This window comes from Diadema setosum, chromosome 2 (assembly GCF_964275005.1).
Source record: "Diadema setosum chromosome 2, eeDiaSeto1, whole genome shotgun sequence".
Classification (NCBI taxonomy): Eukaryota; Metazoa; Echinodermata; class Echinoidea; order Diadematoida; family Diadematidae; genus Diadema; species Diadema setosum.
In genome coordinates, this window is record NC_092686.1 from 37,333,142 (window position 1) to 37,360,830 (window position 27,689).

Below are 27,689 nucleotides of genomic sequence, written 5' to 3' on the forward strand. Positions count from 1 at the left end.
TTTGTTGGTGAAATTGATAAGTACGCACCATTTTTGTTTTCGGACTTAACGGATCTTCCCAAAAAAGAACCTAATTTGATTTTCGGATGAACGAATCCTCGAAATAACGAATCCTACTTCGGATTAGTGAATGTTCGGAATAATAAAATCTTCCGAAAAGCAAACCTGAGGAATAAGGCCACAAAATGTTCGAATTAGCCGACCGTATTTCATTTTCGGATTAACATACATCTATGTATATACGGAATTTGTATATTTCGGAATGAAAACTTTATTTCACTTTCGGATTAACGACCATCACTCTGAAGTTATATTCTTGATGCATTTCCTAATGGCGATGGATCAAAGATAATAATGCTTGAAAACATGTCACCCTAGATATCTTCAAGTTGCCATGGAAACAGGCAGGACTCAGTGATGCAGTGTATCCAGGATTTTTTTTTTCTGTGCTTCCCTAAAATTCCTTTGAGAAAATTCAAACGTGAATGAAGTGGTTCAATAAAACTTTATGGTACGGTTTGACATGCGCATGGCTCGGTGCATGGTCCGGAGCCACAATAAGCATTGATGGCGGGTCACTAACTTTCCAAATGGGCTAACTATATAGGTGGCTCGATCGAGCAGCTGAAATTCAAAGTGAATTTTTGTATGTCCTTTCTTTCGGGCCACTTATTTTTTTCTTCTGGGCACCAAAATTTCAAATTCAAATATTCGAGTGGCTGCAAAAAGAAGAAGAAGAAGAAGAAGAAGAAGAAGAAGAAAAAGAAGAAGAAGGAGAAGTTATTATCGAACCCTACTGTAATATTCTGTTCATTGTGTCTACTATCTATATATATATATATATATATATATATATATATATATATATATATGATTGCGTATTATTTTGTGCTTTACATCCTAGACCTTCTTGGAGAAACTCGGAAAGATGACCTATTCTCAACTTGCCTACCCTCCTGACAAAAGATGCGAAAAAATTCCCGACGGCAGAAAATTCCTGAAACGAGTTGGTATAACGGTATGACTACTGCTGTAGAAATATCTAAACTAATTACTGTATAAAACAGGAGTTCTCACTTTCTGACCCCCCCCCCCTTTTTTTTTATTTTATAGAGGCACTTTTGAATTGTGTACAATGCCTGTTGTGAACAGTCCAGATTTTTCAAAGTGGTTTCTTTACTTTTCAAATTGGGGTAGGGGGACTCAAGGTCATGGAAAAGTTCAGTCTTGTCACATGTATTGTTTATAGTGATTTTATGTAAATAGTGTAAACAGCAGTCTTTGAATGGCAAATGGGCAGGGCTACCACAAGACTTACAGGTCCTGCTGTGAATAAATATATACCGCTGTTAATTTCAGTTACCAAAAAGTGCAATGGGTCATGAACGTGACCAAATGGCTGGACATGACAGGAACTAAAGGTCGTTTTTACTTAGTTGCTGTTTTATTTTTCCGGATGAATGTAGAAACACAGTACCGGTCTGCATATAGTTACAGCTCAGGTGTCTGCTTTTCCGGTTTGACAGCTGAAATATAAAAACGCCACTGCATGAGGCGCCCTGTTTGTATTATTCATATTATGCATTTGAGACTCTCTGCATTATAGTAATAAAACAATAATTTTCTTGTTTTCAAGCTAAACGTTAAACAGATTGAGGAAAGGGGAAAATACCAACAGGAACTTTTCCGCAATAGAGTAGGAATCTAGGAAGCATTCAACACGTATCAAATATCACATTCTTGTTTTTGCTAAATTTGATCAAGATAAGCGCCCATAGTATTATTTCTAATTTTACGATGCATATAGATATAGGCCTACCAGCATGCGTCAATTCAGTTTGAATTGAAAGTCATGCTCAATAAAATCACAAGCTAAAATCTTAGCGTACAATACTTGTAGAGACACATTGATACGTTAAAGGGTTAACATACCAAAAATGGAGATAAGATTGGAATATGGCCTAAAATGAACTCTAGCAGCCGTAGAATTGGGGAAATGTCGTCATTAAAACTGGTGTTTAACTTTTGCATTCAAACAGAAAGATGTATTGGATTCATTGTCCTCCATTCACGTAGCGGGGACCAAGGGCAAGGGGTCAACGTGTGCTTTGACTGAACGTATTCTCAGGACCTGTGGCTACAAAACTGGACTTCTGACGTAAGAATGAGGCGCATTTTCTATTACCGTGCAATTTTCTACTCCTCTTGTATTTCAAGTTCAAGTTGATTTATTCATTTCCAACAATCAGGTAATTAGGAATACAATTAAATGTTCCTATATACAGATGTCAGGAAATCAGTACAACGATGCGATGAACATAACATGTAATAGAGACACAGGTAAATGTTATGTCATTATGGTAAAGGCAAAAACAAAATTGCTGGAAATGGAGGGGACTACTAAAAAGTAGAGCTTGTAGCATACAGTCCCCTCATTTAAAAAAAAAAAAAACTGAAAAAAAATCTAATTGCAAAAAAATGTATTATTGGAATTTAACGTTATAAAAATGATAATCGTTGCTTAAACCTATCAAACGCTTGTTTTATAAATAAGAGAAGCAAATACAGACTTCTGTCTCGCTACTTTTTGAATATATATATATATATATATATATATATATATATATATACTTTGGATAGGCTATCTTCGTTTAGAGTGCTCGATGTCCGGATGGCAGAGCATGTAATGAAAACTTTTACACAAGAAGATGACTAAACGTTCATCAGTGCTTTGAGTGCTATACTGCGAGTTTCACGCACCGCTTGGGATGCGATCGGAGTAGCAATTAATAAAGCATTGATGAACCTTTAGTCATCTTCTTGTGAAAAGGTTATATATATATATATATATATATATATATATATATATATATATATATATGTTATTGGCCATTTAAGGTAGATTGATAGAATTTCTATAAGATCATTTGTGAAAACTGTGAAAAAATATGGATTTTTAAAAAAGATTCATTTGTCACTAAAAGATGGTATGTCAGCGATATTGGTGTTATATACAAGGTATATAGTTTCATTGAGGTGATGATGTCACTGGAAGTTCCTTTCGGGTTTGCTCATGTGCTGTTGAAGCTGTTTCAAACAATTCGCACAAGCTCCTGAACTGCACTTTAACAGGTGAGAACACAATTTTTTTTTCTACGATCTTTTTTTTTTTTCAGTTCACCACCCCTAGTTGAAGTGAGGGAACGAATCCGTGTCGGAGGTGCAGCGCTTCCCAGGGAGAAGTTTGCCCGTTACAGCCTCGACTTCCTCGAAATGATCGAAAAGAATGCTTACATGAATGCAGAAGATCCAATTTACAGTGATAACCTTAGCCATTACCAACTCTTCACATTCTTGTCATTCTTCATCTTCATTCAAGAAAAGGTTTGGGGGAAATCTTCAAATAGCACATCTTCCACAACCGTGATAACCCGCGGCTCTATCGGGTCGAATCCAAAAGATTCAAATGATTCCGTAGTCGGTCTTTTATTGGGACTGTTGTATTATGGAGAGCGTCCTCACTCATTTCATATTTTACTTTTGAATTTTGTCTGAATTTAGGACGTTACACGTAGTCTTACATTTAAAGCGTTCCGCATAAAATAAAAACCTTCACAAGGGATCCTCATAGAAAAAAATTATGTATGTTAATTTTCTGAAATTTTTGTTAAACTTTTGATTCCAATACAAAATACTTACCTCCGAAAGTTACAGCTGTCATTCATCAGCGGAATGAACCGTCACACCTTGATCACGTGAAGGTCGATTAATAAGCTGGTCAGAGACTTCCACAAATTTCACAAAATCACTAATTTCGATGAAATTTTCAATACAGATGAGGTTCTCTTCTAGCATGCTAATTTTGTTGAGCATTTATTTTATTATATGTTTTAGCAAATGCACCTATCTAGGCATCTGATGAGTTTCGGAAAATTATCATAGGTGACCGTGCATCACAAAACGTACAAAAAGTCGCACCCCTTGATTTTACGTGAGGACTCAAAAAAAGATGAAATGGGTCAACTGAGTAAATCTTAAGTTCTTCATATTTTCTGAAAGAGCTATCCATCTTCTACGTCATTTTTTAGTTTGGGATCATAACGTGAATGGGAAAGTGTGTTTTCAGCAGTTTTTCTACAACCCTTTTTTTTTGGGGGGGGGGAGAGTAAAATGGTCATGTAAGTCTTAAAGGCCCCTTTCCATTTCTTGAAATCCTTTGCACACTCTTCACTTTCAAGTCAAATATCTTTTGAAAGGATAATGCTACTGCTTTGAAAGTTGGCATCAAACATGGACAGAGTGTATTAATAGAGCGTGCTCAATTCAATTGAATCTGATAATCTCTTCATTGTTTTTGCTCCGGTGGTTTACATCCTGTGTTTTGTCCCTTTCATCACACGGCTAGCACGGCTTTGTAAAGATTAAGTGCTTGAATAGACACTGTATTTCAGAGCCTCTTTTCTCAGTTCTTATACTTTTCCAGAGTGTGTGCTTTCTTTCCAGTCTTTAGATAGGTTAGGAGAGTCCATTTGCATTGAGTTATACATCATTTTAATTTCGATCTCCCCATATCTGAAAATCCATATCTGGCGACTTTTTGTTGGTTTTGTGATGCAGGGTCACATAGAGTTTGAGTATAGTGTATAATTTTATGTCCTTTTATTTGTGAGTGCATTTGTTTTTTTGTTTTTTTTAAGTTTGTTTGGTTGGTTGGTGGTTGGTTGGTTGGTTGATTGATTAACTGGTTGGTTGATTGGTGAGTTGGTTGGTCGGTTGGTTGGTTTGTTGGTTGATTGGTTTACCAATTACTTAAATTGAATCTGTTTGTGTGATCTTAACAGGTGGACGTTGCAGTCATAGAAGTTGGTATGGGAGGAGAGTACGACACGACTAATACTCTTTGGTGAGAACAACTAGTAATAATGATAATGATAAAAACTATTTGCTTCAGTACGTCCGCACTGAAGAGATTCGACACACAATGCATAGAATTTTTTGATCCGAACTGATCGTTTCTGCATGTGAGTTTCTGGCGTCATCACTCTCTAACCATGCTAACCGCTGTAGAAGCCGCTAACCTTTGTCGTGGCCTAAAAGGCTCTCACGTTATGCACCCGGGACTTGATTCAAAAGCAGCTCTGCTTACGATGGAGAGCGTCAAGGCAAAGAATGAATGCGCATCAGCGAGGCGTCAGGAAAAGTTTTTGTCAGAGACCATCTTGCTGAATTAATAGGTTTATGTATACGGAGCTGGGTCGTCGCGCAAGACAGAGTAAAATCACAAAAATCATAACAAGTGTTATGATCCTTGTGAGTCAAACAGCCAGGGAGACAGCATTCTACATAACACGCTTCAGCTGGATTCACGCATGGTTACCGGTGTTAGAAACAGCATGACAGTAATACATGTACTTCAGGAGAAAAAAAAAAAAAGACTACACGTCAATAGTGACTTTAAACGGTACCAGCTTGCGCGTTCACCCCTTTATAGCTTTGCTGTAAGATCTTATTGCAAATCACAATTAACCAAACGTATTTCATCAAATTCTAAGAATCTGCTTCAAGAAAATGCATCGTATACGCATTTGGTGCAGGTATGGTAGATACCTTCATTGGGCGCCATGTTAGCAGTTAAGGTCTGTGCGCACCGACGGCTCTGTCAGCATAGTAGGCCTACTAAATGACAATGTACTCAAATTTGGAGATTTGAAAGATCTGAAGCCACTTTGAACCAATAGACCCAGGTATTGGTAGCGCTGGAAGAAAATCTGCTTTATCATCTTTTTGCATGAGATTATGAATCAAGACTTGATCTTACTGATTTATAGTCATGTACTGGAGGGAATGACATATCACGGAATCAAAAGCTCGCATGTTCTGAATGTTAAGCGTTGAATTTCAGTATTGATTTCTTCTTCTTTTTTAGAGAGAGAGAGAGAGAGAGATATTAAAAAAAAAATCTTCGGAAAAGTGAGAAGATTATCTTTAGTAGTGAACAAAGAGTCAAAGAGAATGATCAAGGTCTTAGTACTGGACTGCTGTGGTCTAAGCCTGAAGAAATCATCGCGAAGGTGTTACACGCATCAGATTTTACAGGAGTATAATTGGCGATTTAGATTAATTAGAAATCTTGTAACTCAATTTGAAATGGGTAGCATGTTATATAAAAAAGACTGAAGGGCTTTTTTTTTTCTCTCGTTGTGGCAATTTTGTTTTTATTTCTTTCTGATTGTGTGCAGAATGTGTATTTAACCATTTATAATTCTAATTGCAGTGAAATTCGTACTTTCACATGTAATCGAGAGTATACCCCTTTTCAATTCAACTCAATTCAATTTATTCATTTTCATATTTTCATCCTCTTTTTTCCAACAAAACATAACACAGAAAAAAATCAGGAATTATATCATGTGCATACATGATATTTTGTCGTATTGCATAGACAACTATTTCTGACGCCATTTTCCTCGTAAAGCGTTTGCTGATGATGATGGACTCCTGCATTTCTGTTATATTTAGAGTTGTTTGATTTGTCTTTTGAACAGCAGACACATGTGATTCTGAAGTTTGCGTATGTAGGCCCTATATGTGCATAAAATAACACCTGCTCATCTTTATTTTGCATTATCATGAAATGATATCGTATACTTGAATCAATCACTTACCTGCATCAACCTTAAGATTTAAACAATATTGTAACCAATTAGTTTGTTCAACTGATTTTGTGCTGTATTTATGCGTGAACTAGAAATGCAGAAATAAAATCAATAGTCAATAAGGTCAAGATGATAATCAGTGCACAGCAACGTTATCGTATAGGCCCTCTTTATGGGTATATAGTATTATGTTCAGGCAAAAGTCTGATTCAAGCACAAGTCTGATTGAGAGTAATCTGAAGAAAAAAATTGAACAGTTACAAAAATTTATCGACAGTAAATATCATAATGAAAATTAATATTTTGTGTATCAATTTTATGAAATTGTGTTGATCCTTTAATGGTTGCAAAGAATTGGAAAATCCAACTTTATATTCTGTTAAAATCACGGCTAAGCGGCTCCATCCATCCACTACCTCTCGTCTTGTTGTAGTCTTCTTCTATCTTCTTTTTTTTCTTTTATCTTTACTCCACATACACACACACACACACACACACACACACACACTCTCTCTCTCTCTCTCTCCTTCTCTCTCTATCTCTCTGTCTCTTCTCCCTTCCGGCATGAAAGTGATTTAGTGTATAGGGATTCGTTCACGGTTTTTGTTTCGGATTAGTTAGGTTAGTTATAGGTCTTTTTGTCTTAGTTTCTTTGTTTCATCCACTTTCTATGCATATACGTCAATCGATCATATAATTTCTTGTATTACGTGTTAGTAGAGCAGATAAGCAAAATTTTACTAAAGCATGAAACTTTCACCAGTGTTAGTACATGTTATAAGATTCATTCTCAGATCGGGAGGTAATTCTGAATTGACCTCTGATGACCTCCAAAGGTCAATGACCTCAAAATTTGATAAAAATTGATATTTTGCGTCATTGATTAATATTAAATGTGGTAATGATGTACTGAAAACTCATTTTTGTTACAGTGGAATTGTCTTCATGTTCCATAGAACCCTGACAGGTTTTTTCCTTTGACCTCTGATGACCTCCAGAGGTCAATGACCTCAAAATTTGATAAAAATTGATATTTGACGTCATTGATTAATGTTAGATATGGTAATGATGTACTAAAAACTCATTTTTGTTACAGTGGAATTGTCTTCATGTTCCATAGATCCTTGACAGGTTTTTACCTTTGACCTCTAATGACCTCCAGAGGTCAATGACCTCAAATTATCAGAATTTTGATATTTGGTTCAATTGGTTGATGATAAACATAACGATGTCCTAAAGATTCATTTGTGTTACAACTGAATCGTTTTCCTATTCCTCAGATCAAGGGAAATTATTTACACGTCTCTGCCTTTGACCTCTGAGGACTGTGACAGGTCAATGACCTTAAAATATCAAAATATTGATATTTGATGTATATTCAATGGTTAACTGTATACCTGGTGTGCAATCATGCATTATGCTATTAGCATTTATACTACAAGAAGTGTCTTCTCATTCCACAGAACATTGGTCATTACCTTCTGTATATCCAACTTTAACCTCTAAGGACAATGTGAGGTCAGAATTTTAGAATATCAGAATGTGTGTAGGATTGCAAATATTGATGTTTGGCTTCATTGGTTTAATCCTAAATGTTTAATCATGTACAAATCACGCCTTGACGTTATAATCAAAGTATGTATGCACATTCCACAAAGCATTGGTTCATAGTAACAGGTCTCAGGAATGTGAGCGGTCAATTACTTCAGAAATGAAGCTTCAGTCTTCAGTGATGGCAGTGACCTCAAATATAATATTTATGTTTGGGTTAGTCTTGTGGACCTCCCCCTCCCCCCCCCCATGTGTCGGACTCTTATGGGCCTGGTTGCCTAAGTGTCAAGCCCATGGGCAATGCTACCTAGTTTCGAGCTGGCGGGCCTGTGTTGGTCATTGTCAGCTCGTGGGCTGTATGGTTCCGATGAATGACTCATGGTCCTGGAGCATACAGTGACGTCATGGACCATCTGGAAAGCGACATACTGTGAGGCATAACATGCATTCCACATGAAGCAACCCTGTGTCTTGCAACTTGCTATTGTCATCCAATTAAGTTTGGGTCATTACGTCAGGCAATTTTGGGCATTTTGTCAATTACCTGTTTAGGTACCTCAATTCCAAATAGGAGTGGAACTACTATTTACTCTAATTGTCTTCTTTATGCTCGATAACACTTAGGCCTGGCCAAGAGTTGTGACCCCATGCCCAAATATTGGTTGTTTCCAATATGGCCGCCATCCGGTATGCATCCAATGTGTGAATCAGGGTATGCTGGCAGCGGGTAATATCACCTGCATGATCCGGTTAAGACTCTCTGCCAGCAAGTGATGATTCAGTGTAACCTGCTGAAATTGGTCTAGATCTATAATAGTACGGTCTGCTATGTCGAAATATTGGATCCCGTGAGATTTTCGTGCCAAAATTGATTTTTTTAGCTAACTTGTTCAATTTGGGGGTGCTGAGTCCAAAAAATTTTGGTTCCATTTTTTTCGACCACGTCTTCAGCCGTCATTTTGAATTTCAAAATGGCCGCCACAGCAAACTGTAATTTAACCCGATTCTCATAATGTGAGCATCATAGAAGGTTCAAATTTGATGCAAAAAGCATGTTTATGATTTCAGATATTCTGATACACCATTTCCTGATATTGTAGGCTGTTTTAATACAATTTGAGGGTTGCCATCTTGAAATTCAAAATGGCTGCCATAGCTAAATGTATATTTGCCTGTATCTCAGGTTTTAAGCGTTATGGAAAGTAAAGATTTGGGGGAAAAAGCATGCTTATGATGTCAGACATGCTAACATGGAAATGGAAATGGAAATAAATTGAATTGAATTGAACATATACATTTTTGTTTTAAATGATGGATCATTTTGGTTGGCGGCCATCTTGAAATTCAAAATGGCCACCATAGCAAATGTAATTGAGCCTATATCTCATATCGCATGCATTGTGTAAGGTACTAACTTGGGGAAAAAATCATGTGTATGCTATCCATTTTTCTGAAACATCATATTACTGAAATGATGGTCCATTTTGATATTATAGGTGGCCATCTTGAAATTCAAAATGGCCGCCATACCAGAATGTATATTCTGACCCATATTTCATGTTGTTAACAATACAGAAAGTTCACATGCGGGCATACACCGGGCTCATGATGTTGAACATTCAGATGCACTTTGATCCCCTCCCTAATTGCAAATCATTTTTGAGGCTGCCATCTTATCATTCAATATGGCTGCTTTTCAGCTTATATCTGTGGTTACAAGCAGCTTTTAGGCAAATCAATATTTACCGTATAGTGGTGTACATTTTACATTCATTGACAAACACACACACATACATCATTATATACATTCTGTAATAATGGGTTATTCGTATTGGCTGCCATTCTTGACATCCAAGATGGATTTCGACCCATATTTGGTGCTGTAAGATCTTTACCCTGCAAACTCAAGCATGCTGGAGCACTTTGATTTAGGGCCTATTTTCTAAGTCAATCACCTCAATAAACAGTATGATTATTGTGTAGGCGGGACTGTTTCCTGTAGGTACACTGCCATGTTGAAATGCAAAATGGCTGCCATGGGAAACATTCATTTAAGAGCATTGCATTTGGGTAAACTTTGTGAATGGGAAATCATGTAATTCTGGTGTCAAAGCTAATGACTTTCAAAAGTGCCTCAATAACTGTATCTGAGTGACTAAATGCCCCCATTTAGACGATTTGGTTATAGAATTTAAATAAACAATATAAGCCGCGTACTAAAACTTAATGGGATATTTACTTAGTTGATGTCTTCTAGGCTCATTCCCTGCATGTGCTTTCGAAGTCACAGCACTTGTATAGGGCTGTACACAGGGGAGAATTGGTTCTAAATTTTTCCAGAAACAATGGCTTGTGCATTCTTGCCATATGAACATGATAATGAATTCTGTGGCTACAGTTGGTGTAAGAAGCTCAAAGCATTTAATTGCACAGTTTCTGTATATCCGCTGGAAACAACTACAATATACCAAAATATTCCCCTGCAAGTAGAGGCACAAATAAGGTTGTGAAAGATTACGAGGCTTGTTCGCTGTATGTGTTGTATCAAGACTCTACGAGAGCAAAGCGGGAGATTGTCCTGATTGAAGTCATCCACGCTAAGCTTCTGGAGGGCAAGGACTGTGTCATTGCACATTCTGCATGATTCAAGGCTTAGAGAATTCTTGATCCATCTGCTCTCGAGACATCCTAAACTTCAGCCTGCACCATGAAAGGCATGGCCAAACAGACCTTTGTTTTTCGCAACAATTTGCAGAACATAATCTCTCAACAATGTCAATTGTATACACTTCATCATCTCTTTTTCAAGTGATGGTGCAGACAACATGCGATGCACTATTAAAAGTAAAGCAAAGATCCATTAGGAGAATGAAAATGTCAGTGTCTGTACGTAATAATCATCAATATCTCTGAAATTCCCTATTGCTCTTAAAGTAGCATCTAATACACGCAATGGAATGAGGATATCTGCTTCCTCATTGTGACGAGTGACAGCTCCCATGGCATTTTTGATGAACCCTTGTTTCTTTTTTTTTTTCCGTGATGTGGTATCTGTGTTAGATGAAATTGACTGATCAGTATTTCAACTTTCAGGCTGATTATATGGCTCAGTTTTGTGGGTTTCTAAGGCATGGGTATGAAAAATGAACCTTTGTCGTGTTTGTTAGTGAGAATGAGGAGGCCAAAATATTGTGAGATGAAGAGTGATTGTGGAACTACTTAGAACAGTAGAACTTTTAACTTCCGATAATTGTATCGTCCAGCAATGACTGGATAGTTACAGGTATATCAGGCTGTTGTACCGGTAGAAGTGTTAGAAGAAGGTAGTGATCCTCGACTTTTGATCCAATCTTAAACGGTGTATTTTAATTGTATTTTAATTCTCATATTAGCCCAAATTGATATTTTATCTTTAAATTCTTTCGGATACAAATTCTTAGTACAGAACATGCTACAAACTTCCCTTTTCATCTCTTTCTAGAATATCCTCCTGGAATGTTTCCGATACCGGATTGTCAAACACCACATTCATCAGTTTCAATGCAGTGACAATTTTTGAGATTACCCTCGTGTGATGGTGTTCTAAATTGTTGAGGAATTCTGATGCATCCAAAGTGCCACAGAACTGAGCTATTATTGCTCCTTTGTAGTTTTAGAATCATTGGCGGTACAGCAGTAAGCATCTTGGAAGTCTTGATAATTGAGGATGACCCACACAAGGGCAATCAAGAAAAACCTACTCATTGACATTCTGTATTAATTCTGTGTTATTCCAGAAATACATCCAGCATTAATGAGCTCCCTCATGAGTTGTTTCATTTTGTGGTGAACAAACAAGCTTGTGAATGGGTTGCCTGGTAGGGTGACCATGACATTTTCTTGCCATTGCGAGACTTTTCCTTGTTTGTCTTCTTCTCTCGAGGCAGCATCAAGTTTTTGAAGATCACCTTTAATCGTACCAATGCTTGCTCTTGTACAAATATATAATAACTGGGATTAAATATAGCTATTAACGAGGTTCCACGACACCAAATAATGTATTGCCTGTGAGAGGCAAAAACAAATCACGTGTGTATTAAGCGCAAAGCTGTATCATGCAGTACTCGAAACACAATACCCCCTGGCTATTATGGGACGTGGGATGTAACGCTTACACGCTTGCCCAAACTTATGGGAAGTGGTATAGGATCCCTCCCCTCCTCCCCCCCCCCCCCCCCATACGCAGATTTTGCCCCTCAGGATAGCTTGATGTCATTGGAACCTCGTCCTAACAGTCTGAATTTATGGCGGCCATTTTGAATTAAGAGATGGCTGTCGTTCTGCATGATCTGAAAATGAATTCGGTCCAACTAGGACAATTTTGGCAAAGTCAGCTAAGGCGCTTACCACAGTATATGTTTTTCTTTGGCCACCATCTTGAATTTCAAGATGTGGCGTATCTAATGATCCACAACAGGAAACAGCTGTACTGGAACGTCGGACACCACAAGCATGTGCGTTACTGAAAATTTGATGCTCCTACAATAATTGCAACATGAGATATGGGTAAAAAAATGCTATGGTGGCCATTTTGAATTTCAAGATGGCTGCCTATAGAATGTATCAAAACAATCCACAATATCAGAAAATGATTACATCAGAGTGTCTGACATCACAACCATTCATTTTGCACCAAATTTGAAGCTTCTACAATGCTCACTGTATGAGATGTGGTTAAAAATACTGTTTGCTATGGCGGCCATTTTGAAATTCAAGATGGCAGCCTAAAAATTGTATCAAAACAATCCACAATATCAGAAAAAGATATACCAGAGTGTCTGACATCACAACCATGCATTTTGCACCAAATGTGAAGTTTCTACATTGCTCACTTAATGAGATATGGATAAAAATACAGTTTGCTATGGCGGCCATTTTGAAATTCAAAATGGCGGCTGAAGACGTGTTCAGAAAGAATGGAACCAACGTTTTTTGGATTCAGCATCCCCAAATTGACAAAGTTAGCTAAAAAATCAATTTTGGCACAAAAATCTCACGGGATTACATAGTAGCCTCTACTAATACCCTCGATCTCTTTCAAGACAGGGCAGCATCTGCGTCTTCAGTGAAGCACGCGATTGAGCCTACGTACATTGCACGGATCGGCACACAGATCTCCTCCACGACTAAACTGGATATAGACATCCTGAGGTCAGACCAGCGTTCTCATAGGTGCACAGCCACTGTATGCGATCATCAGAGTCTTCCAATGGCAATATCTAAACAGTGTGGGTGAAGGCAAGCTTGTCTCTATGATGAGTGCATTGCACATAGAGTACAGGATGCACGAGATGATAAGAAAGCTTCTTTTTGACTTGCGGGATAGGATACAATCCTTTCTCAGGCAGAGGTTCTGAATTATCGGGTCGTGCTCAGTCTGCACACAGTGAGCTGAACACCATATCAAGTATACGTGTGCAATGATTGTGTGTAATGATATGGGAAAATGCATGGAAAAATCAAAATACATGTTTATGTATTTTACGTGGAATCAGTTCCTGTCTGTTGTCTTGGCAGAAATGCATCAATCTTGCAATGTTGTTGTTTATTATTATCCCTCTCCATCACGAATATATATGGAACGTGTTGATCAAAGTTTTTGTGATAATGCGAGGCTGTACTGCAGGTGGCCATTGCAGGTGGCCTTCAATTTGTTTTTCACAGTAAATTGGCATGTTTAACAGACTGTAACTCACCAAGATGCCTCTTGAAATGTTTTGAAAAACTTCTGCTTGATTTCACATGAGCGGATGATTATCGGTTGTCTTTCTGCAATCATCTTGTGTGAAACAAAGTATTGTTTCTCTTCTAAATGATAACGTGCCAATTAATCTGCACTTACTGTTGGTGCTCTATCGGCCCTATAAGACATTCAAACCGACCTTCAGCCTAGACATCCGTAGGCGTTGTGGCGTCGAGCGGGATCTGAACATCTCTCATGAAGCGAGACTTCTCTTTTCTTTTCTTTTCCCCACCAACAATGTGAAACCAAGATATCCGTAGGCGTTGTATTATGTAGACGTGGTGGAGTGAGACTTCTCTTTTCTTTTCCCCACTAACAAACAAGTTTAGCAGGAAACATAGAAGCATTCGCACATACTGTTTACATTTTCCATCACATGCTTTTAACATCGGAATTTTCATGTACACATTTTGCCTGGAAAAGAATTACCAAGAACTTTTCAACACAATACATGTTCAAAAGAAGCCAGTTGGTCCATATATAATTTACTCGACAGAGTGATTTATAGGGGCCTACTTATCACTGTCCACGTACTCGAACAGTTTTTGCTAAAGATGCAAGCATGTTCACAAGACTGCAAACAGTAGAATGATTTGCCCCTATATCAGACTACTACATCTCTTGAAATGTCTTCAAACGTAAATTAAAGTCATTCCTCTGAAATGATTACTCTCGGTCGACGAATGAAGTCCTCGTCTGCATGTCATTGTCGATCTCGTCAGTGTGACTGGGCCGTCCATTGAGCGGTCTGCCGTCACGCTGTCAGTACTCTCTTCGTCACCATCACTCTCCAGTTTGTATCAGTCTGACAGGGCGCTTCAACATCTCCGATGACACCAGTTGACTATTTGGAGTTTGTAATTGCACTCCAAATTGGCGTAAACCAAAGTTTTGTCTTATCGTGACTCATAGTTTTCCTAATGTCCTGCTGCTCGCCGGTTCAGTCATGACAGTCAGATCCTCATCACATTCACAGCCTAGGTCGATGGTGCATTCAGCGTCATAGTTGGTTGACTTGGAGGGGGGCATGATGTACCAAGAAAGGGGAACTCCTGACTTTATCTCTGTGGTCTCCAACTATTCTCAAAGTTCCTCAAAATTGCAAAATACTCTGCAGTCTTTGCTTCACTACATAGTGTGAAGCCGCTCCCACTGTGCTTGCCACTCTAACTGATTTCTCGGCTGAGACATGTTTTTTTTTTTTTTTTATAACTAATTTACTAACAAACTTCCTTTCCCTAAAGCATTTCATTGGCTCAATGGTGGTGTTTACTAGAAATTAATTCCTTACTGGTCAAATGTTCAATTTGCTCCTCCTATTCGTTTCTGTGAAAACTCAATTTTCCATGATTCATCTCAATTTCTGATTAACTCGCCCACTGTCTTTTAGTTTCTTCATTCCCTTGTTCTCTGTAACCACTGGTAAAGACTTTATTGTTTCTTGGATATCAAAATGATAAACCAAATGAATATTAGTGTCCTAATGGCAACCAACGTCATCGTTGTTCTGGGTCATTATCCCTGAATTTGTCTTTGGAGTTCCTGTTTGACCCACTCCACTAAACAATAAATGCTAAAATAGAGGGATAAATTCTGGCAGGAGGACCACCTTCCAGCTCAGGGGGTCATTTATGTTTGGGGATCAGAGGGCAAAAACACGTCATCACGTCTCATTCCCCGTAATTTGGCGCGGGGCTTTGGGGATGGAGAGTGCTGACCACTAGCGGGGAAAGTAGCCAACATTAAACTCATAACTTCCTATGACCATAGACTTTTCTTGGAAGAGGTGGTTTTGACCAACAAAAAAAAAAAAAGAAAGGAAATAGCTGGAAGGAAGATAAACGGTTTCATAAACTCCAAGAAGGGGAAAAGACTGAGCATATATTGACCTCACAGGGTGTCTAGGAAAACGACTGCAGTGTTCGGTTTTCTTTTACTCTCTATCCTATTCTATTCTATTCTATTCTATTCTTTATCATAAACATGTGCTAGTAGCCATCTGGGCTACAATTGTGTTTGTTTTGTACATCCTCTAAAGGTCACCAGAGGTCAAAGGTAGAACCCTATCTGTGCTCTTTGGAATATGAAGACAATTTCATGTAAAACAGGTATGCGTGTTTTGTACATCTTAACCATATTTATCATTAACTAATGATACCACAGATCAATATTATGATACTTTGAGGTCATTAACCTCTAAAAGGTCACCAGAGGTCAAAGTTAGAAACCTGTCTTTGCTCTTTATGGAGACAGTTTTATTGCAAAACAGATATGCTTGTTTTGCACATCTTAACCATGTTTATCATTAACTGATAACATCACAAATCAATGTTATGGTATTTTGAGGTCATTGACCTCTAAAGGTCATCAGAGGTCAAAGGTAGAAACCTGTCAATGTCCTGTGGAATCAGAAGATTTGTAGTCCAAATGCATATTTAGTGCAGCGTAACCAAGATCTAAGCCTATCATTCACAAATGCCTCCAAACATCAATATTCTGATATTTAAAGTTCATTGACCTCTGGAGGTCATCAGAGGTCAAATCAGACTTACCTCCCGATCTTAAAATGAATCTTATGGTATGTACTAACACTGGTGAAAGTTTCATACTTTAGTCACATTTTGCACAATTCTCATGATTTTGAGGGCTTAAAGTGAAAACTAAGTTCTGGTAAGGGCTTGAGAACCCGTCTGGCACCATTTCATATTTGCTTGCAATATATCGAAAGAGTCTACAAAGAAACTTACCTGGCTGACGCGGTTTGCCGGAATGATGAGTCGTTTTGGAGTATTTTGAGAAAAATAATAAAAGTCGGTAAACCGACTTTTATTCCAGAAGGCTCCAGACTAACTCGGTCTCGGGGAAAACTCGACCCTATTTCAGACAATTTACACACAGTTCGTGATCGCCATGTTCGTCAGTACTCTATACTAGTAATCAGTGCCGTATATTAAGAGAGTCTGGCCAACTCGGTTTTTGGCTTATGTGTTTTGAAGCCTGTGATTGGTCAAAAGCTGGTCCCGTGATCTACAGGCGCCATGTTGTTACCAAAGTCAATCACGCGGGCGCGAGCAAAGCTCATACGCAGTGCCCATTGTTCATTACGCGCAGCTACGCGCTAATTTTGTTTGCCTTTGGGAAATCCCCAATATCAGTCACGGTGCAGTGGGGATAATGAATTGTCATTGCCGTTGTCTACTTTATTGAAGTAGAAGGTATATAATATATCATTTTAAAGTTATTTTGATATGTTTCTGCGAAAAACTGAAGATTTGTCATGCCTAAATTCCTGCCCAGCATGGCGTTGCTTGAACCACCTGACTCATGTGTAATGATGCACCGCTTTCCGACAGATCCAAAACGAAGGAAAAAAAAAAAAAGGTGAGAAATCAGTGTGCGACGGGAAAACTGTATGATATGTTTTCTTTGGATTCCTCACGGTGTCTTTCAGACTATCCAAGTTTTGATTTACATTTGTATGCTACCGCCATAACGTACGAAGTGTAGCCTGAGGCATCTGTTTTGGTCGTCCGTCCGTCCTTCTGTCTGTCCTTCATTCCGTAATCATTTTTTGGACACCGTTTGTAATGAAACTGTTTGACATAAGATGCATATGTGTGAGTGGACGAAGTTTTGTCTTTAGCTTATAAACTTTTGTGTGAAAGTGAAAGGTCAAAATCATGTACATAATGGTTAAATTCTTAAAACAATATTACTATTTCCCACATATCTACATGCAATTTTTGAAGGTGAGTACATGTATTTCCAGACAAAACTTACTGCGGCGACTATGATTCTCTTGTGATTTATTTATTTATTCATTTGTTGGGGCGGGTAGGGGTGGGGTCATGGGAGGGGGCCAAAGGTCAAGGATCAATGTCAGGTAAAATGTTAAAATTCTAGTATCTATTGTTAGGATATTATTACCCAGTTCCTCCGTACCTTAGAGATTACCCAATGCAAAAACTTAAAACCAAACACGGTATTCGCATGCCATCATTACTACACAGTATTTATAGGGAAAGATTTTGGCCATGATGGTCAGAGGTCAAGTGAAAATAGTAAAATGACAAGATTTTCAACATATTTTTAAAATAACCACTCAAGGTATTGCCATGAAGTATAGATAGGTCAACTGACGAGTAAAAAATGCTCAAATTCCTTAATACTTGCTCTCTTAAACAATAAAAGTCATCCATTCACACTTAGTTCAAGGAAAGTAAACACTCGACGTATTATATCTTATGACAAACATGTCATTTTTTTTCTGTCAATTATATGAAACTGACGTGTAACATTGTCAAGACGTACTCTACCGTATGTACCAAAAAAAAAAATTACAACGGGACTCTCCGCATTGATATCTTTAAAAATAGTAAATCAATCTATTACCAAATTCATGGTATGAAACTATAACTCATTGCCCACATTATTTACAGAAAACCCCATTCGATTTGCTTCAGTGGTCAAAGAAAAATTAGGGGTTTTGTAGAAGATGTCAGAAATCTCTTCCCTCCAAGTTCTGTATATTGTATTCTCACACAAGAGCATCGTAAGAATTAGACTCATGACATGCTTTACAACAATCCACTTTTCTCTGTGACCGCTTTACCAAATTGAGAGCTAAGATATTGTATTTCAAGACTCTGAAGTAGCATTTAAACAGTTTAATCCTATTGGGTGTTATCAATGCGAAAATCTGATTGTAATTTTTTTTTTTTTTTTTTTTTGGGGGGGGGGACATACTATACACCTGCTAAGAGAACAATGTAATATGGCTGAGGTATACGCCGGTAGCCACTTGGACAATTTTATTTGTTTTTAAACTATATCTATATTAAATGATCCTGAACGTGTAGTTTATATTTGGTACGGATGTCGCTGAGGATATCCCTAATCATCATATGTTATCCAGGTATTTGTGCTTTCGTTCAATTACAGGTCTTTTTAAAAACTATTTCTAAACAATTTGAGATCATTTTACATACCTTTAAGGTATATGAAATGATCTCAAATAATAAGCACTTGCCGATGACGTTTCATGTTGTACATTGTACATAGGCGTTTTCCTTTTGGATTACCTAGAAGGCCTTCATGTCTGTTTCATACATAACTATATGGTACTAAATAGGATGGTAATTGAGGGTTATTTACGTGCTAAACAGTAATAAGTTAATAACTGTGGAATTCGTCTATTGCCTGTGCACTGCTAGAATTGTAAATTTATTTATCATGTTGTACAATATTCTTGTTCCCTGGACAGCTTGCTAATACAATATAGCATACAGTCTAGTGAAAGTGTATGACACGGCATACTGTGAATTCTTCTTTTATTTTTACAGCAAAAAAAAAATATATATTCATATTCAAGAATTATGTCCTTTAGACAGCTTCCCTATACCTGGGCGCTTGTGTCTGCAATGGTCTATTCAAATGTGTAAAATGATTGACGATTGTTGTCTTTGTTCAACATGGATGGAATGAAAGAGTGTCCTTCCCCCAATCTACACCCTTTCTCTCTCTGTGTCTCTCCCTCTCTCTCTATAATAAAAAAAAAAGTCAAGCAATACAGTGCCTTGCGCCTTTGGGACGCCTGCGCGTAACGCTAACCCCCAAGCGCACACGCTAAAACCTTAAGCGCACTGTACGCTGGGTAACGACATGGCGTCCAATTTATGAGTTGGCCAGACTCTCTTAATATACGGCACTGACTGCGAGTAGCCAGAACGCTACAATGTAGTTTATACAGGCCGCTCCCGTATGCATAGTACTGTACAATCCAGAGGGAAAACCAGTAGCAGTACAACTCATCCCACCGTCAAGCAAAGCGAGGCCGAGTTATCCCCGAGTCCGAGTTATCCCCGAGTCCGAGTCTAGCCTGACCCCGTTCGGGTAAGTTCCGAGACTGAAAGTTTTTGGTTAACATATCCCATTTTCGTCCTTACCCATCGAATATCTTGTTATTACAGCGTTATTCCGCATATTTCCTAGGCATACGTTCACATTTTGGAGCAAAATTTGACAACTTTTGCAGGCATACCAGAACTTTGTTTGGGCTTTAACCGCTCTACTATGTGGGGGAATGCACCCTACAAGCACTGCTTTTTAGCATTCCTCACCATTTCCGACATTTCCCCATACTTACAATATTTTGTAAACTTATCTTTTATTTTGTATTGTGATGAAATCTATGTATTCAATTTCTGTAATATATTTATATGTTTCTGTTGGAAATCAAAAAAAAAAAAAAAATGAATGAATGAATGAATGAATGATTTCTTCTACCGGCAAAGGTCTTCCACTGTGGCAGGAGTAACTTCTCTAGGTATCGATCACGTTGATCATCTGGGACACACGATCGAAGAAATTGCCTGGCACAAATCCGGTATCTTTAAGGTTAGTTAAGAGGGAACTTGCTCTGCAGTTGATATCGGTACATTATCAAAATGCAGTTTACACACTTTTACTTTCAAATTGTAATTAACCGTACTTATATGATTATTTGACAAATTTACTATATAATTAGCCGAAGATATTTGCGGTAATATTTGTAGAAAACGGGACAATCCGTTTAAAGGGAAACTTCACAAATTTTCAAAAATTTGAATAAATTCTCGAGCCATCAGAGTTTGATGATACGGAGGTTAAGACAGTTCTTGATGTTACCTTATTGTCAAACTTTAAAAAGAAAATGTATAAAGTAAAATCCGTAAACTATGATAATTATAAAGTTTCTTTTTTTTTTTCTTGCTAGCATACAATGAGGACATTCGATGTACCTCCTTCATATGGCAGACAAAAAAAAGTTGTATCACCCTCAACAATATTGTCAGCGACATTGAATTAGACGTCGACTGAATGCACACTTTACGGATTGTTTGTGTGTGTGTGTGTGTGTGTGTGTTTTATTTGTGTCATATATTTTAATTCACTAACATTTTGCAGAGTATATATGTTGCGAAGCCTCATTGCTGAAGAGTTGAGACTTAACTTCCAAGCATGTTCCGAGGGTTCCAATAGCCCTTAGGATTCTAATGTCGATGTGGATGTCGATATGTACGAGCTAAAGAGAAAGACACAATGGAAGGAATTATGTTCGTTTGCTTGTTTCCAATTCAATTCAATTAAATTCAATTCAGTTCTACTCTATTCCCATCCAACAAAAGTAAGGCATAATACAACGGTTAACATTAAAAAATGGTAATATTGAACAATTTGTAAAATGTTCAGGTCATAAAGTATAGCAAAAGATACACATGTATTCACGAATGAATATGTAAAGAAAAAACCAATGAATAATTTGCAATTATATATATATATATATATATATATATATATATATATATATATGTATGTATATATATATATATGTATATATATATATATATATATACATATATATGTATACATATATATATATATATATATATATATATATATATATATATATATATATATGATATCGGGATTAAAATGTGTGATCTGCTGAAAAGCCGAGCTTGTAAGACGTGGTTCACTTGACGATGCTTGAAAAACAATATGTGAATAATATAATTATAATATATCCGAAATGTATGTATGTACAATTCGAATGTTTTGATAACTGATCTAGATGTAATTCATGCAAAATCATATTGCAAACAGCACTAGTTTTAAGGTACAAAGAAAGCACGTAGTTAGAATGAAATGTCGATGTTACGGCATGAACACTTTTCATTGTTTGTTTGCTCGTTTTTCATTGCAATTGCAAAACAAAGAACCATGAATAAATGCCTAGTCCTTAGTGAGTGTAATTCTTAACTTGAACTTAAGAATCACAATAACTGGATACGGTTGCAAATTCATAACATTAGTGTGTAATGTCTCTTTCACAAAGAATGGCCGACCTGCTTTCACAGTTGCCCAGGATGCTGGGGCTATGCGAGTTCTGACCCGCAGAGCTGCTGAAAAAGGGGTGAGTAATTGCTCATATTCGCATCTTTAGTTGTAAGTAAAAAAAACTATAGGAAAGCAATACACTTAAGGGTGATCACTTTGTCGTTTATAGTTTATCCAATTCTGGAGAAAAAAAAAATTGCTGTGTTTGGGAGAATACACCCTACAAGCATAGCTTCTTCAGCATTCCTCCCCATCTCAATTTTTAAACTTCAGAATTTTTTTTTTTTTTGGTCCTTTTCCACCCTATTATTGTGTATCCTTGTTGCATTTATCATATCTTGTAACGTTGACATCTTATGTTATATCTTATGTGGAAAAGAAATGTATTTACAAGTTCTGTTGGAGATGGAAAAATGAATGAATAAATGAATGCATGAATGAATGAATGAATGAATGAATGAATGAATGAATGAATGAATGAATGAAATGTGTGGCTATACTAGAACAGTTTTGATGATGCCGCTCTTTCTCATCTTATTAAAGGCAGGTGATTTTCTTTTCTTAGTTCGTGTTCAAGCTTTGGTCCTTTCATTTTATAGCTCCACTGTTAATTTTTAAGTTTGAAATGGTTCTCGTGAAATCAGACTGATCTGTAGGTAGACCAATCGTTAGAATCTGTGCATTTTTACGCTGTTTAATGAATGCATGCAGCAGAGTATTCACAATTTACAACCGTCACTAATACACAAACTTTGGGTTGTTACCGGAAATGAATTGGGAGCATCGTCAAATGCCTTTCGATCTTTATGGAGAATGATTTGGTTTCAAGACATTCCATCAATAAACAGACAAGAATATCATAATCTGTCACAATTAGACAACTCTTCGGGTGTGTTTGCCAATCGAACACAATGACTTCCGGGGAAACCCGCTCAAAGTTGGTCTCGTTGGAAAGCATCAACTTATCAACGCAACTCTGGCAGTGCAGATGGCTAAAGCTTGGCTTGAGGAGAAGGACCCAGGAAGATTCGACTTTACGGGTCAGTACTCTCCACCCCCCCCCCCCCATCCCCCGCCCCCGAATCAACTAAACATACCTGTGTTACATGACATTGTTATCAAGATCATCGGCATACGTGTAATTACATAAAGGCACGAAAACAGACATCCAATTCTCAAGGAAATTCAATATGTTTTCATTATATTTCGGGAAAGGTTGAGTCTAAGAAGGGAGAAGCATCATAAAAACTTCTTTAAATACCTGAATCCTGTCAATCGAATACAATGTGTAAAATTATCATGCTTAACGGTGTAATGTGAAGGGGGTTATTGTGTTAGGGAAACGCAGTTTTTTGGTATTTGTACGGTTTACAATCAGTTCGATATGCAGGTGATTGCCTTTTTTGTATTTCTATTTCTTTGATAATTTATCTCAAGCGACATTATACATGAACAAATACCTGTTATACTTCTATAAACAAGACAAGATGAAGTCTTTAGAATATCTATTTTACTTTTTGGCTCTGGTATTAGGTTCAATTTCTATTTTTTCTTTTTCATGTTCGCCAAAAGCTACATGGGTTTTAGCCGATAAATTTGTTAAGGAATTGCCTTATTACACTATAGCCCCTAACCCATGTGGTGAACAGGTGATAGACGACGACTTGCAGGAAATGTACAGACCGTTGCAGGCTCCTGAGTTGAAACGCTGTTTCGAGAAGGTAACCTGTCTTTCGACTACGCTGATGAGGGACAACCAATCAGTCCTCCCTTAAATACCATTTCAAACCGATTGGATGGTTCGTGTTCTGGCCCGCGCTTCTCGTCATTTTATATGATTTATGTACAAATGTCTCCGCTTTTCACCCCTCTTTTTGTGTTTTCTTTTTTTTTTCATAATTACATTACTAGAACATCTTCAACTTTGTGTTTAATACCACACAATGTCTTCTTCGCTCGCGCATCATAAAATTAATCAAATACAATCAGTGGCATTAAATAAGGTGTGTGGGGTTCTTTTTTTTTTTTTTTTTTTACAATTTCTTGCATGCATGTTCTAGAATATTTCAAATTCATGATCTGAGAGAAAAGGAATGTTTCGCGGGAGATAGAAACACCGGCATAATGACTTGTTCAGATCTTCAAAACCCTTTCTTCTTTCGTCTCTTCTTTCTTTCTTTTCGATAACGTGTATGGTGGTGTTTTCCACTTACTTCAGTTCCGAAGCACCCCGTGGATCCGGACTCTGTCACGGGACTGATTGACCCCACTGGTGAACAACAGTTGACCTACGGAGAGCTCGAAAGGACATTGCCCTTTACTCTTCCTTCTGAGTTTATTCAAGGTGGGTAACGCTATCTACTTCACAAAAGAATTGATGAAAGCAACAAGTAACAATCTTAATCTGGCTAGCCTTTTGACGCAGCAACAGTAACGTCAAAAAGAACCTGATCAGCATCCCCAGTTGTTTTTGTACTTCTTTGACCAGCACTGGCGTCCTGTCACTGGCCTGGGCGAAACCAAGTGGTCAAAGGCAGCCATGTGACATACTACCTTGACAACGCACACACCACCCACAGTGCGTTCATGTGTAGAGACTGGTTCGCTGAAGTGGCAGAGCGTGACGCCGAGGACATGGGCGGGGTCGTCAAGCGAGTGCTGATGTTCTACCTCGGTGGAGATAGACGGGCACAAGACATCATGGCCCCTTTTGTGGTAGGTCATCTAATCAGTTTAAGGCTCAAATCTTCGGATATCATTCCACACCATATCTCTCTGCTGTACTGTGAACATTTTCATTGTCAATTCATTGTCAACGCTCACAGAATGAATCAGCTGCGGTTGATGAGAGGATAAAAAACGGAGGTCATCCCACTAGTCCGACACCCACGAGTCATACAGCACACGAGTTCGACATTGAAAACAGGTCAATGAGTCATACAGCTCACGGGTCATACAGCCCATGAGTTCGACACTAGGCAAATAAAGCCCATGAGTTCGACACTTGGTAAAAACAACCCACAAGTTCGACAGATACAACACGGGGCTTAATGCGTCTGTCTCGTGGGCCTTGTTTATAGCTTAGTGTCGAACTAATGGGCTGTATGACTCGTGAGCTGTATAACTCATGGGCTGTATGACTTGTGAGCTGTGACTCGTGGGATGCATGACTCGTGGGTGTCGGTCTCATGACGTGCACCCAAAAAACGCACTGTGTTCCACTGGGAGGCTGAACACGCTTGGACCAGGGAGGTGGAAGAGAGACCAAGGAGATACTCGGCCTCGGCGTAGAATCACTAAAACACGTACAATGTTTAAATGGTAGAAAATGTGTTCTTGTATTCTTTGGCCTCCAAGCAAACTATATGTATTGCATGAGAAAGTGTACATTGCCAATCAATGTATCGACTGCAATTGGAAATGCTATCAAATATTCATTCGGGATGAAAGAAGAAAGAAAAAAAATGTATACGTATTGATAATTTCGTTACAGATATTGTGATATATTGAGAGGAAACCATGGTACGCTGATGGGAAAGATGTTGGTTTTGTTTTATCTTGTTTGTTTTTTATTGTGTTTTTTGTTTCTTTTTGTATTCACTATAGTGTTTTATGAGCATCCTATATCTCCTGCTGTGTATGTAGGATATTTCAATATTGTGGGGGTTGTGGTTTTTTTTTTTTTCTTCATTCTAATAATGTATGGTTGTTTTCTCTATGTGGACCCCTCTGAAAACCAGCAATATGGTATTGATAATGTTGAGCAGGGCTATTCAGTCATTTATCATGAAATTGTAACATTTATACGACATTTCTTCATGGATTTTGTAAATGAAAATACAATACAATACAACACACTATAATACAATACAAACGGCCTATATACGTCTGGTTACGAGTTTATCACAAATTTTTACCGGAAAGACAAAAATGAGAAGCAATAATTGGTCCTACGAAACTATGCCTAATTTGTTCATTTAATGGCATGATTTAAAACTACTCGTGAACGAGAAAACTTTAAAGCAAATTATAATCTTATCTTCAGAAGACAATAGAATACAACTGGAAAAAGTGCAGACATTACGTATATCCAAAACAAATCAAATATAGATGCCATTGATTTGGCATACGTTCGCAAGCTAACATATCCATTCACTGAATACGCACACCTCCCTATACACACACATGTACGGAATACTGCACAGTTAACACGAACATGAAATGGTATGCCTTGAAATAAATGCTTATTGTGGCGAGGCAGGCAACTACTTAGATCTTGCCGGATGCACTTGCAGTTAAGATGCCAAAATTCAGGTCAAAGCATGAAATAACTACAAGCTAAACAAAATAGCTGTTAATGCTGATTTTTTTTTTTTGTTGTTGTTATCAATTTCTAGTCTGAAACATCCCTAGAAATTTCAAGTGTCTAGATAGGAACATCCACCGTGAATTTACATTTCGATATGTAAATGCATAATCATAATACCGGTATTCAAGAAACCAATGCCTAATATCCTGTACCTCAAAAGACATTTGTATTCGATACGACTGGCAAGGTGACCGGGGTGTAGGATTACTACCTGTGCTAAAGACAAATTTGAAATCTTGGGGACCACCAACGGTATTTAAACATTATAGATTATTATTTTCGGCTAAGCCCTTTAAATCCAGAAATGATTTGAGTTGAGGTGAGTTGATGTACGAAAGATTTCTGCAAAAGAATTAAGCAAAAGACATGAACTTGTAGATCACCAATACCAAAAGATTGCATACGATACATTTTTTTTCTTTTTGCTGCCTTTTCTTAAATATATCCTTGAACTTGTTATCAGATAGTCGACAATGTCATTTCAATGTTCCTTTTTCCCTATTTTGTGATTGTCACAGGATTTCAGCTTTGATGCAGTGATCTTATGTGGAAATCGGAGTGTAACTGACAAACTCAACGAAGTTATGGGTAAGTGTGGTAAATGACAGCAACAACAATGCAGATTCCTTGATTTCTGAAACAAAACAGATGATTTCACAATTTGAAAATGAAAAAACAAATCAGACAGATTATATATTCTTTATTTTGTCGGTCTCAGTAATTAGGATTGAGACATTACGTTACTCTACACATTCTCTGTAAGGATACTTATTTAGGCAGGCATTGTCACCATGAGAGCAGCAAAACGTGATGGATTTCCAGAAAAAACAAACAAACAAACTAATTGAACTTTCACATATTATTACATTATATTAGTCATGTTTGTGTCCATCTCATTTTTTACATAAAAGACTACAAGAAGCCACCTCTGAAGCTGCCTGCTCTGCTCAAGAAGCTGACTACATTAGCGGATGCATATCGAGACCTGCACAAGAAGATGAAGAGAGAGTCGACTCCTCCAAGCAACAATGGCAAGGTTGGGATTCCCATCATTCGGGTAGCACCGTCCGCCACCGAAGCGCTTCAGTGGGCAGTGGGACCGCTGGATGATAAATACTGCCCCCTCAACGACGGGGTAATGCAGAACCAGGGAGTATCACCGTTCACTGAGCGAGGAGTTCCTCAATCGGCAGATCACCTGCAGATCCTGGTAACGGGCAGCACATACTTGGTTGGCTCGGTACTAAATGTCCTTGATCCATCTCTTGCTACTGGTACCCTGTAGAGCACTAAGGACTCAGGCCCACGTAAGTCGATGTACAGACATTCATTATTCTTGTGGTTCTTGACATTTAGGTCTTCATTGTGCGGATATAACCAACGAAGATTATTGTGGAGGTTATGTCTTCGGTTCTGTATGTTTGTCTGTCGATCTGCCTGTCTATCAGTGTGT

The 27,689-nt window shown here is 37.8% G+C and overlaps 1 protein-coding gene across 1 annotated transcript; it reads left to right on the forward strand.

Moving 5' to 3' along the window:
- The first annotated feature begins 928 nt into the window (after nucleotides 1–928).
- Nucleotides 929–27,521, forward strand: LOC140244748 (folylpolyglutamate synthase, mitochondrial-like). Its single transcript, XM_072324365.1, has 11 exons — nucleotides 929–1,018; nucleotides 2,040–2,158; nucleotides 3,177–3,384; nucleotides 4,842–4,903; nucleotides 20,283–20,385; nucleotides 21,866–21,943; nucleotides 22,745–22,907; nucleotides 24,086–24,211; nucleotides 24,356–24,582; nucleotides 26,755–26,824; nucleotides 27,148–27,521. Exons 1-11 carry the CDS (start codon nucleotides 929–931, stop codon nucleotides 27,519–27,521), a joined length of 1,620 nt encoding a protein of 539 aa, XP_072180466.1.
- Nucleotides 27,522–27,689: the final 168 nt, after the last annotated feature.

What these genes read in the sequence shown, in the direction of transcription:
- LOC140244748 (XM_072324365.1), top strand. Translation starts at nt 929, where the DNA reads ATGACCTATTCTCAACTTGCCTACCCTCCTGACAAAAGATGCGAAAAA. An exon ending in TGAAACGAGTTGGTATAACG is followed by an intron (nt 1,019 to 2,039) that starts GTATGACTACTG and finishes GCATTCAAACAG; the next exon opens with AAAGATGTATTGGATTCATT. An exon ending in ACAAATCCGGTATCTTTAAG is followed by an intron (nt 20,386 to 21,865) that starts GTTAGTTAAGAG and finishes TCTTTCACAAAG; the next exon opens with AATGGCCGACCTGCTTTCAC.